Source organism: Oncorhynchus nerka, linkage group LG15 (genome assembly GCF_034236695.1).
Source record: "Oncorhynchus nerka isolate Pitt River linkage group LG15, Oner_Uvic_2.0, whole genome shotgun sequence".
Lineage (NCBI taxonomy): Eukaryota > Metazoa > Chordata > Actinopteri > Salmoniformes > Salmonidae > Oncorhynchus > Oncorhynchus nerka.
Genome location: NC_088410.1, coordinates 8,890,838 through 8,908,636, shown reverse-complemented (window position 1 = coordinate 8,908,636; position 17,799 = coordinate 8,890,838). Strand labels below are relative to the sequence as shown.

The window sequence follows — 17,799 nt, the reverse complement described above, 5'->3', positions numbered from 1 at the left end:
AGGGTAATAACACTACTACAGGGTAATAACACTACTACAGGTTAGTAACACTACTCATCTCTCCCTCACCACCTCCCACTCTCGTCTCTCCCTCACCACCTCCCACTCTCCCCCCCACTGTCCTCTCTCCCTCGCCACCTCCCACTCTCCCCCACTCTCCTCTCCCTCGCCACCTCCCACTGTCCCCCCCACTCTCCTCTCTCCCTCGCCACCTCCCACTCTCCCCCACTCTCCTCTCTCCCTCGCCACCTCCCACTCTCCCCCCACCTCTCCTCTCTCCCTCGCCACCTCCCACTCTCCCCCCACTCTCCTCTCTCCCTCGCCACCTCCCACTCTCCCCCCACTCTCCTCTCTCCCTCGCCTCCCCCACTCTCCTCTCTCCCTCGCCTCCCCCACTCTCCTCTCTCCCTCGCCTCCCCCTCGCCACCTCCCACTCTCCCCTCGCCACCTCCCACTCTCCCCCACGCCACCTCCCACTCTCCCCCCACTCTCCTCTCTCCCTCGCCACCCCCACTCTCCTCTCCCCCTCGCCACCTCCCACTCTCCCCCTCTCCACCTCCCACTCTCCCCCACGCCACCTCCTACTCTCCCCCACTCTCCTCTCTCCTCGCCACCTCCCACTCTCCCCTCGCCACCTCCCACTCTCCCCACGCCACCTCCCACTCTCCCCCCACTCTCCTCTCTCCCTCACCACCTCCCACTCTCCCCCCACTCTCCTCTCTCCTGTAGGTGTTTTACTTGGCGTCTGCCCACGGGTCTGTGTACAGAGGTGTTTGACTTCATGCAGGCCTTGAGTGAGAACGGGACTGGAGACAACCACCCTTCCACGGTCTTCATACACGAAGGGAAGGAGAAGAGGGAGAGCATGGAGAGAGGGGAGGTGGGCATGGAGAGAGGGGCGGTGGGCACGGAGAGAGGGGAGGTGGGCACGGAGAGAGGGGAGGTGGGCACGGAGAGAGGGGAGGTGGGCATGGAGAAAGAGAGAGGGGAGGAGAGAAGTGAGAAGAATATGGATAAGGAAAGAGGGGAGGAGGAGAGAGAAAAAGAGAAAGATGAAGATATGGAGACAGAAGACAGAGGGAAGAACACAGAGAACGAGGAGGAGAACGAGGACAACGCGGCCCACAACCAAGCGGAAGAACAGGTCTCGTCTTTTACCGTCCATGGAGTTGAGTCTACCTCCGGGGACCCTGCCTCCTGTCCCCTCACCCAGACGGAGGAGCCGGAGTCGGGGACAGCACCCGGCCTTGACCCCTCTCTCCCTCTGGATCTCACGGAGGTGGGTTTAGTTCCCTTGTGGTTTGTAGTATTTAAGAGTGAAATGTTTCCTCTACAAAGCTGAAAAAGCCAGCGCCACTTCCTAAACATAGCAGCAACAGTCTTCATATGTACTTTGTTCTAGCTCTGATGCTGATTCCTTTGTTCAGTTCACACACTGGTTAATTGGGTTTAATGAGATCACCTGTATAAGACAACTGAGTTCATAAATGTCCCGTTAATTAAATCACGTTAATTGGGTTTAATGAGATCACCTGTATAAGACAACTGAGTTCATAAATGTCCCGTTAATTAAATCACGTGTTCTCCAGATGTTGCAGTTCTCCCTGGAGTCCCCGGGGGGCGCCACTCTGGCCTGTCTCAGTCTGATGACTCTGGGTCTGTTGTCAGTCCACGTCTCCATACCTGAACACATAGTGGTGTTGGACAGCACCATGGTAGACAATGAGGTGGTTAAGAGGTACACACCTACACCTATACACACACACACCTATACACACACACCTATACACACACACACACCTATACACACACACCTATACACACACCTACATACACACACCTATCTACACACACCAAAACACACACCTACACACACCCACCCACACACACACCTATACACACACCCACCCACACACACCTATACACACACCCACACACACACCTACCTACACACACCTACATACACACACCCACACAAACACACCTACCTACACACACCTACAAACACACCCCAAAACACACTCCCAACCCTTTCTCTGGCGCTCCCTCTTTATCTCTGTCTAAAATGAAAAGTTGTTTCTCCAAATTAGTTTTTCTCATGTAGTCCCAGATCCATATTATTATACAGTCCCCTATAGATCCATGTTATTATACAGTCCCCTATAGATCCATATTATTATACAGTCCCCTATAGATCCATATTATTATACAGTCCCCTATAGATCCATATTATTATACAGTCCCCTATAGATCCATATTATTATACAGTCCCCTATAGATCCATATTATAATACAGTCCCCTATAGATCCATATTATTATACAGTCCCCTATAGATCCATATTATTATACAGTCCCCTATAGATCCATGTTATTATACAGTCCCCTATAGATCCATATTATTATACAGTCCCCTATAGATCCATATTATTATACAGTCCCCTATAGATCCATATTATTATACAGTCCCCTATAGATCCATATTATTATACAGTCCCCTATAGATCCATATTATAATACAGTCCCCTATAGATCCATATTATTATACAGTCCCCTATAGATCCATATTATTATACAGTCCCCTATAGATCCATATTATTATACAGTCCCCTATAGATCCATATTATTATACAGTCCCCTATAGATCCATATTATTATACAGTCCCCTATATATCCATATTATTATACAGTCCCCTATAGATCCATGTTATTATACAGTCCCCTATAGATCCATATTATAATACAGTCCCCTATAGATCCATATTATTATACAGTCCCCTATAGCCCCAGATCCATATTATTATACAGTCCCCTATAGATCCATATTATTATACAGTCCCCTATAGATCCATATTATTATACAGTCCCCTATAGATCCAGATCCATATTATTATACAGTCCCCTATAGATCCATGTTATTATACAGTCCCCTATAGATCCATATTATTATACAGTCCCCTATAGATCCATATTATTATACAGTCCCCTATAGATCCATATTATAATACAGTCCCCTATAGATCCATATTATTATACAGTACAATTATAAAATCCGCCATGCAGTAGTATAGAGACAAATCCATAGAGTATAGAGACAAATCCATAGAGTATAGAGACAAATCCATAGAGTATAGAGACAAATCCATAGAGTATAGAGACAAATCCATAGAGTATAGAGACAAATCCATAGAGTATAGAGACAAATCCACCATGCTGGAGTATAGAGACACATCCACCATGCTGGAGTATAGAGACAGAGACAAATCCATAGAGTATAGAGACAAATCCATAGAGTATAGAGACAAATCCATAGAGTATAGAGACAAATCCATAGAGTATAGAGACAAATCCATAGAGTATAGAGACAAATCCATAGAGTATAGAGACAAATCCATAGAGTATAGAGACAAATCCATAGAGTATAGAGACAAATCCATAGAGTATAGAGACAAATCCATAGAGTATAGAGACAAATCCATAGAGTATAGAGACAAATCCATAGAGTATAGAGACAAATCCATAGAGTATAGAGACAAATCCATAGAGTATAGAGACAAATCCATAGAGTATAGAGACAAATCCATAGAGTATAGAGACAAATCCATAGAGTATAGAGACAAATCCATAGAGTATAGAGACAAATCCACCATGCTGGAGTATAGAGACACATCCACCATGCTGGAGTATAGAGACAGAGACAAATCCATAGAGTATAGAGACAGAGACAAATCCATAGAGTATAGAGACAGAGACAAATCCATAGAGTATAGAGACAAATCCATAGAGTATAGAGACAAATCCATAGAGTATAGAGACAAATCCATAGAGTATAGAGACAAATCCATAGAGTATAGAGACACATCCACCATGCTGGAGTATAGAGACACATCCACCATGCTGGAGTATAGAGACACATCCACCATGCTGGAGTATAGAGACACATCCACCATGCTGGAGTATAGAGACACATCCACCATGCTGGAGTATAGAGACACATCCACCATGCTGGAGTATAGAGACACATCCACCATGCTGGAGTATAGAGACACATCCACCATGCTGGAGTATAGAGACACATCCACCATGCTGGAGTATAGAGACGCCATGCTGGAGTATAGAGACGCCATGCTGGAGTATAGAGACACATCCGCCATGCTGGAGTATAGAGACAAATCTTCCCAGTCCAAATAAATAAGTAGTGGAGGTCCATACTGTATTGTTCCATATTCTCATATTTACTGATGCCCTGTCTCTCTCTGCCCCTGTCTGTGTCTCTCTGCCCCTGTCTGTGTCTCTCTGCCCCTGTCTGTGTCTCTCTGCCCCTGTCTGTGTCTCTCTGCCCCTGTCTGTGTCTCTCTGCCCCTGTCTGTGTCTCTCTGCCCCTGTCTGTGTCTCTCTGCCCCTGTCTGTGTCTCTCTGCCCCTGTCTTTGTCTCTCTGCCCCTGTCTTTGTCTCTCTGCCCCTGTCTGTGTCTCTCTCTCTCTCTCTCTCTCTCTCTCTCTCTCTCTCTCTCTCTCTCTCTCTCTCTCTCTCTCTCTCTCTCTCTCTCTACCCCCGTCTCTCTCTCTCTCCGCCCGTCTGTCTCTCTCTCTCTCTGCCCCCGTCTCTCTCTCTCTCTCCGCCCCCGTCTGTCTCTCTCTCTCTCTCTCTCTCTCTCTCTCTAAACTCTCAGTATCTCAGTGCTGGCTGAGGATGATGATGATGAAGAGGAGAACGAGGGGCGGAGTCGGATCGAGGTGAGGGCTCACAAGGCGTCCCACACCAAGTACCTGATGATGCGTGGATACTGCGTTCCCGGGATCGTCAACCTCCGAAACCTCAACACCAACGATAGTATCGTGGTGGAATCGTGCACCATGAGACTACATCTACGACACACACCTGTACACACACTGTTTACTACCCAGGGTAGGTACACACACCTGTACACACACTGTTTACTACCCAGGGTAGGTACACACACCTGTACACACACTGTTTACTACCCAGGGTAGGTACACACACCTGTACACACACTGTTTACTACCCAGGGTAGGTACACACACCTGTACACACACTGTTTACTACCCAGGGTAGGTACACACACCTGTACACACACTGTTTACTACCCAGGGTAGGTACACACACCTGTACACACACTGTTTACTACCCAGGGTAGGTACACACCTGTACACACACTGTTTACTACCCAGGGTAGGTACACACACCTGCACACACACTGTTTACTACCCAGGGTAGGTACACACACCTGTACACATACTGTTTACTACCCAGGGTAGGTACACACACCTGTACACACACTGTTTACTACCCAGGGTAGGTACACACACCTGTACACACACTGTTTACTACCCAGGGTAGGTACACACACCTGTACACATACTGTTTACTACCCAGGGTAGGTACACACACCTGTACACACACTGTTTATTACCCAGGGTATGTACACACACCTGTACACACACTGTTTATTACCCAGGGTAGGTACACACACCTGTACACACACTGTTTACTACCCAGGGTAGGTACACACACTGTTTATTACCCAGGGTAGGTACACACACTGTTTATTACCCAGGGTAGGTACACACACCTGTACACACACTGTTTACTACCCAGGGTAGGTACACACACCTATACACATACTGTTTACTACCCAGGGTAGGTAAATACTCACTGTTTATTACCCAGGGTAGGTACACACACTGTTTATTACCCAGGGTAGGTACACACACCTGTACACACAACACATAAGAATTATTTCTCTCTCTCCCTCATCTCTCTCTTCCCCTCCCTCACCCTCCTCTCTCCCTCATCTCTCTCTCCCCCTCCCTCCCCTCCTCTCTCCCTCATCTCTCTCTCCCCCTCCCTCACCCTCCACTCTCCCTCATCTCTCTCTTCCCCTCCCTCACCCTCCACTCTCCCTCATCTCTCTCTTCCCCTCCCTCACCCTCCTCTCTCCCTAATCTCTCTCTCCCTCGCCCTCCACTCTCCCTCATCTCTCTCATTCCCCTCCCTCACCCTCCTCTCTCCCTCATCTCTCTCTTCCCCTCCCTCACCCTCCCCTCTCTCTTCCCCTCCCTCACCCTCCTCTCTCCCTCCCTCACCCTCCTCTCTCCCTCATCTCTGTCTTCCCCTCCCTCACCCTTCTCTCTCCCTCATCTCTCTCTTCCCCTCCCTCACCCTCCTCTCTCCCTCATCTCTGTCTTCCCCTCCCTCGCCCTCCTCTCTCCCTCGCCCTCTCTCTCCTCCTCTCAGACTCTCCTCCCATAGACTTCTCCAGACACGGTCCCTCTCTCCTCCCCTCTTTACTCTCCCATTCCCTCAGAGCCCATCCCTCCTCCTCCTCCTCTCCCTCCTCCTCCCCCCTCCCCTTCTACCCCTCCTCCTCCGTAGAGGTGTGTGAGGGGCGTCTGGTGACTCAGAGAGGGTATAGCCCAGAGGACATTGGTGCTGTGGCAGAGCTCAGAGCAACGCTGGAGAGACACGGAGCCTTCGGATTGGACAGGCGGGACCTGGTGACATCACACACACACCTGGCCGACCCGAGAGACGGACGGACCAGAGGTCTGCAGCGGTACATACAGGTAGAGACACACTGAAACAGAACATACAGGTAGAGACACACTGAAACATACTGAAACACAACATACAGGTAGAGACACACTGAGACAGAACATACAGGTAGAGACACACTGAGACAGAACATACAGGTAGAGACACACTGAAACAGAACATACAGGTAGAGACACACTGAAACAGAACATACAGGTAGAGACACACTGAAACAGAACATACAGGTAGAGACACACTGAAACAGAACATACAGGTAGAGACACACTGAAACAGAACATACAGGTAGAGACACACTGAAACAGAACATACAGGTAGAGACGCACTGAAACAGAACATACAGGTAGAGACGCACTGAAACACACTGAAACAGAACATACAGGTAGAGACACACTGAAACAGAACATACAGGTAGAGACACTGAAACAGAACATACAGGTAGAGACACACTGAAACACACTGAAACAGAACATACAGGTAGAGACACACTGAAACACACTGAAACAGAACATACAGGTAGAGACACACTGAAACAGAACATGCGGGTAGAGACACACTGAAACAGAACATACAGGTAGAGACACACTGAAACAGAGACACACTGAAACACACTGAAACAGAACATACAGGTAGAGACACACTGAAACAGAACATACAGGTAGAGACACACTGAAACAGAACATACAGGTAGAGACACTGAAACAGAACATACAGGTAGAGACACTGAAACAGAACATACAGGTAGAGACACACTGAAACACACTGAAACAGAACATACAGGTAGAGACACACTGAGACACACTGAAACAGAACATACAGGTAGAGACACACTGAAACAGAACATACAGGTAGAGACACACTGAAACAGAGACACACTGAAACACACTGAAACAGAACATACAGGTAGAGACACACTGAAACAGAACATGCAGGTAGAGACACACTGAGACAGAACATACAGGTAGAGACACACTGAAACACACTGAAACAGAACATACAGGTAGAGACACACTGAAACAGAACATACAGGTAGAGACACACTGAAACAGAACATACAGGTAGAGACACACTGAAACAGAACATGCAGGTAGAGACGCACTGAAACAGAACATACAGGTAGAGACGCACTGAAACAGAACATACAGGTAGAGACACACTGAAACACATTGCTGAAACAGAACATACAGGCAGAGACACACTGAGACACACTGAAACAGAACATACAGGTAGAGACACACTGAAACACACTGCTGAAACAGAACATACAGGTAGAGACACACTGAAACACACTGAAACAGAACATACAGGTAGAGACACACTGAGACACACTGAAACAGAACATACAGGTAGAGACACACTGAAACAGAACATACAGGTAGAGACACACTGAAACAGAACATACAGGTAGAGACACACTGAAACACACTGAAACAGAACATACAGGTAGAGACACACTGAGACAGAACATACAGGTAGAGACACACTGAAACACACTGCTGAAACAGAACATACAGGTAGAGACACACTGAAACAGAACATACAGGTAGAGACACTGAAACAGAACATACAGGTAGAGACACACTGAAACACACTGAAACAGAACATACAGGTAGAGACACACTGAGACACACTGAAACAGAACATACAGGTAGAGACACACTGAAACAGAACATACAGGTAGAGACACACTGAAACAGGTCATACAGGTAGAGACACACTGAAACAGGTCATACAGGTAGAGACACACTGAGACAGAACATACAGGTAGAGACACACTGAAACACACTGCTGAAACAGAACATACAGGTAGAGACACACTGAAACAGAACATACAGGTAGAGACACTGAAACAGAACATACAGGTAGAGACACACTGAAACAGAACATACAGGTAGAGACACACTGAAACACACTGAAACAGAACATACAGGTAGAGACACACTGAAACAGAACATACAGGTAGAGACACACTGAAACAGAACATGAGACATAACATACAGGTAGAGACACACTGAAACACACTGAAACAGAACATACAGGTAGAGACACACTGAAACAGAACATACAGGTAGAGACACACTGAAACAGAACATACAGGTAGAGACACACTGTAACAGAACATACAGGTAGAGACACACTGAAACAGAACATACAGGTAGAGACACACTGAAACACACTGCTGAAACAGAACATACAGGTAGAGACACACTGAGACACACTGAACATACAGGTAGAGACACACTGACATACAGGTAGAGACACACTGAAACAGAACATACAGGTAGAGACACACTGAAACAGAACATACAGGTAGAGACACACTGAAACACACAGGTAGAGACACACTGAAACAGAACATACAGGTAGAGACACACTGAAACAGAACATACAGGTAGAGACAAACAGAACATACAGGTAGAGACACACTGAAACAGAACATACAGGTAGAGACACACTGAAACAGGTAGAGACACACTGAAACAGAACATGAAACAGAACATACAGTAGAGACACACTGAAACAGAACATACAGGTAGAGACACAAACAGAACATGAAACAGAAACAGAACATACAGGTAGAGACACACTGAAACAGAGAGACACTGAAACACACTGAACACACTGAAACAGAACATACAGGTAGAGACACACTGAAACAGAACATACAGGTAGAGACGCACTGAAACACACTGAAACAGAACATACAGGTAGAGACACACTGAAACACACTGAAACAGAACATACAGGTAGAGACACACTGAAACACACTGAAACAGAACATACAGGTAGAGACACACTGAAACAGAACATACAGGTAGAGACACACTGAAACAGAGACACACTGAAACAGAACATACAGGTAGAGACACACTGAAACAGAACATACAGGTAGAGACACACTGAAACAGAGACACACTGAAACACACTGAAACAGAACATACAGGTAGAGACACACTGAAACAGAACATACAGGTAGAGACACACTGAAACAGAGACGCACTGAAACACACTGAAACAGAACATACAGGTAGAGACAGAGACACTGAAACAGAAACAGAACATACAGGTAGAGACACACTGAAACAGAACATACAGGTAGAGACACACTGAAACAGAACATACAGGTAGAGACACACTGAAACAGAACATACAGGTAGAGACACACTGAAACAGAACATACAGGTAGAGACACACTGAAACAGAACATACAGGTAGAGACACACTGAAACAGAACATACAGGTAGAGACACACTGAAACAGAACATACAGGTAGAGACACACTGAAACAGAACATACAGGTAGAGACACACTGAAACAGAACAAACAGAACAGGTAGAGACACACTGAAACAGAACATACAGGTAGAGACACACTGAAACAGAACATACAGGTAGAGACACACTGAAACAGAACATACAGGTAGAGACACACTGAAACAGAACATACAGGTAGAGACACACAAACAGAACATACAGGTAGAGACACACAAACAGAACATACAGGTAGAGACACACAAACAGAACATACAGGTAGAGACACACTGAAACAGAACATACAGGTAGAGACACACTGAAACAGAACATACAGGTAGAGACACACTGAAACAGAACATACAGGTAGAGACACACTGAAACACACTGCTGAAACAGAACATACAGGTAGAGACACACTGAAACAGAACATACAGGTAGAGACACACTGAAACAGAACATACAGGTAGAGACACACTGAAACAGAACATACAGGTACCTCTGCTCTGTGATTGGTTCATGTGTCCATTTTCTCCTCTGTGATTGGCTGTAGGACTTGCTGGAGGAAGAGCTGGTGTTGGAGGTGGGAGGGAGCTCAGTGCGTCTGGTGTTACTGAGTCACGCTGAGCCCTGGCTACTGACCTCCACAGAGAGGCAGAGAGACCGGCCACACCAAGCCCAGCGAGGAGCCTCTGCCTTTGGGGACAGAAAGCACCACAACCCCCTCCTCCGCAAGAGAAGAATGGTGGCCCCCAGAGAGCAGGAACCACGTAGTAAGAGAGGGAGAAGAGAAACGCTGATGGAGGAAGAGGAGGTTGAGAAGAGGGAGGAGACACCGGAGGAGGAGGAGGAGAAGAGGGAGGAGACACCGGAGGAGGAGAAGGAGAAGATGCAGCCTGAAGAGAAAGACAGGAACGAGACTGCAGAGGAGAGATGGATGAAGAGAAGAGAGGAGGAGGAAGGGAAAGAAGAAGAGAGGGTACAAGAGGAACCATCATCTACCATTGAGACAGAACAGAGCACAGGTGAGACTTCAGCTGACCCCCGTTAACCAGACTACAGCTGACCCCGTTAACCAGACTACAGCTGACCCCGTTAACCAGACTACAGCTGACCCCGTTAACCAGACTACAGCTGACCCCGGTTAACCAGACTACAGCTGACCCCCGATCTGTTCACCGGTGTGTTTCATTGTGTTTTTTATTTTCCTCAGTGGGCGACGGCGAGAAGCCATTTTCATCTCTAGCTGAGGAAGAGGATGGTGAAGCTAGCGGTCTGCGTGAGGAAGAGGATGGTGAAGCTAGCGGTCTGCCCGAGGAAGAGGATGGTGAAGCTAGCGGTCTGCGTGAGGAAGAGGATGGTGAAGCTAGCGGTCTGCCCGAGGAAGAGGATGGTGAAGCTAGCGGTCTGCCCGAGGAAGAGGATGGTGAAGCTAGCGGTCTGTGCGAGGAAGAGGACGACAGCGGCGGCGTGTGTGACGTGTCGTTTGTCAGTCGTCCGTGGCGTATCGTGGACGGCAGTCTGAACAGGCCGGTGTGTAAAGGCATGCTGGACGCTGTCCTCTACCACATCATGACCCGGCCTGGTTTACCAGAACACGTCTTACTGGAACACTACAGAGGGGTCTTGCAGCCAGTGGTGGTACTGGACCTCATGCAGGTAGGAACGACGACCACACCAGGGCCGTGCACAGACCTTTGGTGGGGCAGCTGCTAAACATATATATATAAATACTATACCGTCATTCCATTCAACAGCATTCCCCCAAAATTAAACCTCATTCCATTTCTACTGCTTCTGTAGCCAAATTCACCTTTTTTAAATTTATTTTTTTAATATAGCCATTTTCTTGTGATGTAGGCTAGATCAGCTGGGATGTAGGCTAGATCAGCTGGGATGTAGGCTAGATCAGCTGGGATGTAGGCTAGATCAGCTGGGATGTAGGCTAGATCAGCTGGGATGTAGGCTAGATCAGCTGGGATGTAGGCTAGATCAGCTGGGATGTAGGCTAGATCAGCTGGGATGTAGGCTAGATCAGCTGGGATGTAGGCTAGATCAGCTGGGATGTAGGCTAGATCAGCTGGGATGTAGGCTAGATCAGCTGGGATGTAGGCTAGATCAGCTGGGATGTAGGCTAGATCAGCTGGGATGTAGGCTAGATCAGCTGATCAGCTGATCATCGGATGTAGGCTAGATCAGCTGGGATGTAGGCTAGATCAGCTGGGATGTAGGCTAGATCAGCTGGGATGTAGGCTAGATCAGCTGATCATCGGATGTAGGCTAGATCAGCTGATCATCTGGGATGTGGGCTAGATCAGCTGATCATCAGATGTAGGCTAGATCAGCTGATCATCGGATGTAGGCTAGATCAGCTGATCATCGGATGTAGGCTAGATCAGCTGATCATCGGATGTAGGCTAGATCAGCTGATCATCGGATGTAGGCTAGATCAGCTGATCATCGGATGTAGGCTAGATCATCGGGGATGTAGGCTAGATCATCGGGGATGTAGGCTAGATCATCGGGGATGTAGGCTAGATCATCGGGGATGTAGGCTAGATCATCGGGGATGTAGGCGAGATCATCGGGGATGTAGGCTAGATCAGCTGATCATTGGGGATGTAGGCTAGATCATCGGGGATGTAGGCTAGATCAGCTGATCATCAGGGATGTAGGCTAGATCAGCGGGGATCTAGATCATTGGGGATGTAGGCTAGATCAGCGGGGATGTAGGCTAGATCAGCGGGGATGTAGGCTAGATCAGCGGGGATGTAGGCTAGATCAGCTGGGATGTAGGCTAGATCAGCGGGGATGTAGGCTAGATCAGCGGGGATGTAGGCTAGATCAGCGGGGATGTAGGCTAGATCAGCGGGGATGTAGGCTAGATCAGCGGGGATGTAGGCTAGATCAGCGGGGATGTAGGCTAGATCAGCGGGGATGTAGGCTAGATCAGCGGGGATGTAGGCTAGATCAGTGGGGATGTAGGCTAGATCATTGGGGATGTAGGCTAGATCATTGGGGATGTAGGCTAGATCAGCTGATCATCAGGGATGTAGGCTAGATCAGCGGGGATGTAGGCTAGATCATTGGGGATGTAGGCTAGATCATTGGGGATGTAGGCTAGATCAGCTGATCATCTGGGATGTAGGCTAGATCATCGGGGATGTAGGCTAGATCAGCTGATCATCAGGGATGTAGGCTAGATCAGCGGGGATGTAGGCTAGATCAGCGGGGATGTAGGCTAGATCATTGGGGATGTAGGCTAGATCATTGGGGATGTAGGCTAGATCATTGGGGATGTAGGCTAGATCATTGGGGATGTAGGCTAGATCATTGGGGATGTAGGCTAGATCATTGGGGATGTAGGCTAGATCATTGGGGATGTAGGCTAGATCAGCGGGGATGTAGGCTAGATCAGCGGGGATGTAGGCTAGATCAGCGGGGATGTAGGCTAGATCAGCGGGGATGTAGGCTAGATCAGCGGGGATGTAGGCTAGATCAGCTGATCATTGACTTCAAGGTTGAGTTCATTAGAAAATAGTTATTGTTTGAATGGCAATTTGTTGCATTTAAAATGACAAAAGATAAATACAACAGAGGAAAGGTAAGTAATGTAATGTAACTAACCACCCGCTCCTTCACAGCTGCTGACATCACCAGTACTGGTCAGGTTCACTCATGTTCATCTCTCCCTCTTCTTCCTTGCACATCCCTCCTCTGGTCCTTCTCTCTCCCCGTCCCTCCTCTCCTGCTCCTCTCCCTGTCCCTCCTCACCTGCTCCTCTCCCTGTCCCTCCTCTCCTGCTCCTCTCCCTGTCCCTCCTCACCTGCTCCTCTCCCTGTCCCTCCTCTCCTCCTCCTCTCCCTGTCCCTCCTCTGCTCCTCCTCTCCCTGTCCCTCCTCTGCTCCTCCTCTCCCTGTCCCTCCTCTCCTCCTCCTCTCCTGCGCCTCTCCCTGTCCCTCCTCTCCTGCTCCTCTCCCCATCGCTCCTCTCCCTGTCCCTTCTCTCCTGCTCCTCTCCCTGTCCCTCCTCTCCTGCGCCTCTCCCTGTCCCTCCTCTTTTACTCCCCTCCTGCTCCTCTCCCTGTCCCTCCTCTACTCCTCCTCTTCCTGTCCCTCCTCTCCTGCTCCTCTCCCTGTCCCTCCTCTACCCTCCTCTCCTGCTCCTCCCCTCTCCCCTGTCTCTCCTCTCCTGCTCCTCTCCTGCTCCTCTCCCTGTCCCTCCTCTCCTGCGCCTCTCCCTGTCCCTCCTCTCCTACTCCCCTCCTGCTTCTCTCCCTGTCCCTCCTCTCCTGCTCCTCTCCCTGTCCCTCCTCTCCTGCTCCTCTCCTGCTCCTCTCCCCGTCCCTCCTCTCCTGCTCCTCTCCCCCCTCCTCTACTCCTCCTCTCCCTGTCTCTCCCTGTCCCTCCTCTCCTGCTCCTCTCCCTGTCCCTCCTCTCCTGCTCCTCTCCCTGTCCCTCCTCTCCTGCTCCTCTCCCTGTCCCTCCTCTGCTCCTCCTCTCCCTGTCCCTCCTCTGCTCCTCCTCTCCCTGTCCCTCCTCTGCTCCTCCTCCTCTCCTGCTCCTCTCCCCCTCTCCTGCTTCTCTCCCCGTCCCTCCTCTGCTCCTCCTCTCTCCTCCCCTCAGGCCCTCGTTGAGTTGGGCTGTATCAAGAAGAAGTACATGACCAGACGTCCCAAACCCTCCCTCTTCTCCCGCCCAGCCGCCGTCCTCATGGTGGGGGAGGAGAGAGAGGGAGAGATGGGGGTGAGGCTGGAGGAGACGGGGGTGAGGCTGGAGGAGACGGGGGTGAGGCTGGAGGAGACGGGGGTGAGGCTGGAGGAGACGGGGGTGAGGCTGGAGGAGACGGGGGTGAGGCTGGCTGAGACGACCACTGTGTTCTATGAGCCGACCATCGACTGCTGTCTGCGTCTAGGACAGGTTTTACCCCATGAAAACAACTGGAACCAGTGGGTCCAGTTCGCACAACATGAGAACAAACAGTAAGGACTGGAGTTAAAACTGATCTGGGTGCTAATTCTTTAGTACCACGCTGTAGTGAAACATTTTTAGGCCATAGACATAACGTTGTGCAACTGAAAATGTTTTGCAACAAAAAAAAAAAAGTTTTTGAAAGTATTGTGAAAAATGAAAGTTAGTCCCTGTCCGTTTCGTTCCGTATGATTCTGTTTGGTTCCATTGAGGTGTTAGTGGATACACACCAGGACTGCTAGGGGACGGGAGTTTTACTTGATCATGATTAATAGGCCCAGGAGTTAAAACAACAAGTTTCTTCACAGTGGTTAACCCAAAGGTCTTTAGTTCTGACTCTTACCGGACAGCAAGATTAGATTTTAGCTATAAAAAAAAATGCTGTTTAGTTTCAGTTGTAGTGACACAGATCTCTGGGAATTAGTTTCACATCTTAGATGTCCTTTCAGGGGAAAACCTGGTTTTCATTTCAGTTTTGTTATTGTTTTCTTGAAAGTGTGATTTAATAAAAATTCAAATCGTGAAATGAGACTCGTGATGCTTTTTTATCTAAGATGAAACAAGTTATTTAGTTTATTTTTTAAAAGAGAGAATAAGTCACTTTGTTTTATGGTTTGTCAACATGGACACAGAACTGTTCAATACATAACTTCATGTTTTCAGTTTATTCAGCATGAAAAATATATTGTTGCTGGTTCAGTAACCAGCCCTGTTGCTGGTTCAGTAACCAGCCCTGTTGCTGGTTCAGTAACCAGCCCTGTTGCTGGTTCAGTAACCAGCCCTGTTGCTGGTTCAGTAACCAGCCCTGTTGCTGGTTCAGTAACCAGCCCTGTTGCTGGTTCAGTAACCAGCCCTGTTGCTGGTTCAGTAACCAGCCCTGTTGCTGGTTCAGTAACCAGCCCTGTTGCTGGTTCAGTAACCAGCCCTGTTGCTGGTTCCTATTTCGCAACAAAGCCTCCTTCACTCACGCCGCCAAACTTACCCTAGTAAAACTGACTATCTTACAGATCCTCGACTTCGGCAATGTCATCTACAAAATAGCTTCCAATACTCTACTCAGCAAACTGGATGCAGTTTATCACAGTGCCATCCGTTTTGTTACCAAATCACCTTATGCCACCCGTCTCCTGCGACCTGAATGCTCTAGTCGGCTGGCCCTCGCTACATATTCATCGCCAGACCCACTGGCTCCAGGTCATCTATAAGTCTATGCTAGGTAAAGCTCCGTCTTATCTCAGCTCTTGGTACATTTAACACCCACCCGCAGACGCGCTCCAGCAGGTGTATCTCACTGATCATCCCTGAAGCCAACACCCCATTTGACCGCCTTTGGAACACCACTTCTCTGCTGCCTGTGACTGGAAGTCTTTTAAAAATCGCTGAAGTTGGAGACTTTATCTCCCTCACCAACTTCAAACATCTGCTATCTGAGCAGCTAACCGAAGGCTGCAGCTGTACATAGTCTGTCCTGGCGTAAATTTGTTCCCCACCCCAATTTTACCTTGACCTCATCCCCATACTGTTTATATTTATTTACTTTTGGAGGTACTGCTCCCCTCACAGCCAGTATCAAGCACCATGGTCTTGCACATCATCATCTGCTCATTTATCACTCCAGTGTTAATCTGCTAAGGTTGAACACCAGACGGCTCCTTCTGGCCTATTTATTGCCTTATGGCTTCTCATGCCCAGCCAACAGCGAGTTTGCACAATCCAGACTGTATATAGTGCCTGGATTTCTTCTGTGTGTCATTGACTTGTTTATGTTGTAGAGTTATTGGCTTGTTTAACGGGTTTACCCCTTGATGTTAGTAACTCTGTGTGTTTTCTGTTCACACTGGTTCTTTGCTCTGGGAGGAGGCCACGATGGAGTTGTCAACCGTGATGGCGAAATCATGGAACTTGTTCAGTCAACTAGCCTACCTGGTTAAATAAAGGTGTTCCTCAACTAGCCTACCTGGTTAAATAAAGGTGTTCTCAACTAGCCTACCTGTTTAAATAAAGGTGTTCCTCAACTTCCCTACCTGGTTAAATAAGAGGGGGTTCTCAATAGCCTACCTGTTTAGCAATAAAGGTGTTCCTCAACCGAGCCTGACCTGGTTAAATAAAGGTGTTCCTCAACTAGCCTGGGGACACCTGGTTAAATAAAGGTGTTCTCAACTAGCCTACCTGGTTAAATAAAGGTGTTCTCAACTAGCCTACCTGTTTAAATAAAGGTGTTCCTTCAACTAGCCTACCTGGTTAAATAAAGGTGTTCTCAGAGGAGAGAGAGTTACCTTTAGGTGTTCCTCAACGGAGCCTACCTGGTTAAATAAAGAAGTCTCAGTTGAATGACTAGTCTTGAAACCTGACTGATTTGGATCAAGAAGGTCATTCTGAGAGAGATAGCGGGAGAGCTGGCCAAATCAGTTCCAGTTTTGGATTAAATTTCAGAAGGGATACTGGTTGTTGTTGACATCGGAGGGAGCGTGTTCAACCAGAAGGGTGTCCTCCAGCTCTCTTGAAGACGGAAGGGACGTCACCGTTACCTTGTCAGGGATGAGTTGATGAGCGGAGGTAAGGGACCTTGTCAGGTGTGGTCTGGAGAAGAGAGGAGGGGATCAGGTGTCCCCAGCGGGCAGGTGTCACCGTTACCTTGTCAGGTGTTCATCTGGAGCGGAGTGTCACCGAGGTCAGAGCACAGGGTTGGGCAGTGTGTCCAGTGTCACCGTTACCTTGTCAGGTGTTCCCAGCGAGGTCATGTCGTTACCTTGTCAGGTGTTCCCAGCGGAGTGTCATCTGCAGAGAGGGTCAGGGGTCCCCAGCGGAGTGTCACCGAGAACCTTGTCAGGTGTCCTAGGGTTAGTCAGATGCTTGGAATTTGTGGTAGAAAGTGGCAGAGAGAAGAGGAAATGTAGAGAGGAGGGAGTTGAAAGGTGTCCCCAGCGGAGTGTCACCGTTACCTTGTCAGGTGTCCCCTGCCCGGAGCCCTGTTCTGTGAGCTGTCAATGTGTCCCCACGGAGCGGG

The 17,799-nt window shown here is 48.4% G+C and overlaps 1 protein-coding gene across 1 annotated transcript in view; it reads left to right on the top strand.

The window, feature by feature from the left end:
• The window catches only part of LOC115119212 (general transcription factor 3C polypeptide 1-like), a 76,619-nt gene extending 61,301 nt beyond the window's left edge, over positions 1-15,318 (top strand). The window contains 7 exon segments of the mRNA XM_065000918.1: positions 730-1,279; positions 1,590-1,738; positions 4,671-4,906; positions 6,257-6,585; positions 10,376-10,847; positions 11,036-11,481; positions 14,448-15,318. Of these exon segments, the coding sequence (XP_064856990.1) occupies positions 730-1,279; positions 1,590-1,738; positions 4,671-4,906; positions 6,257-6,585; positions 10,376-10,847; positions 11,036-11,481; positions 14,448-14,807 (2,542 nt within the window). The 3' untranslated portion in view covers positions 14,808-15,318.
• The last annotated feature ends 2,481 nt before the right edge of the window (positions 15,319-17,799 follow it).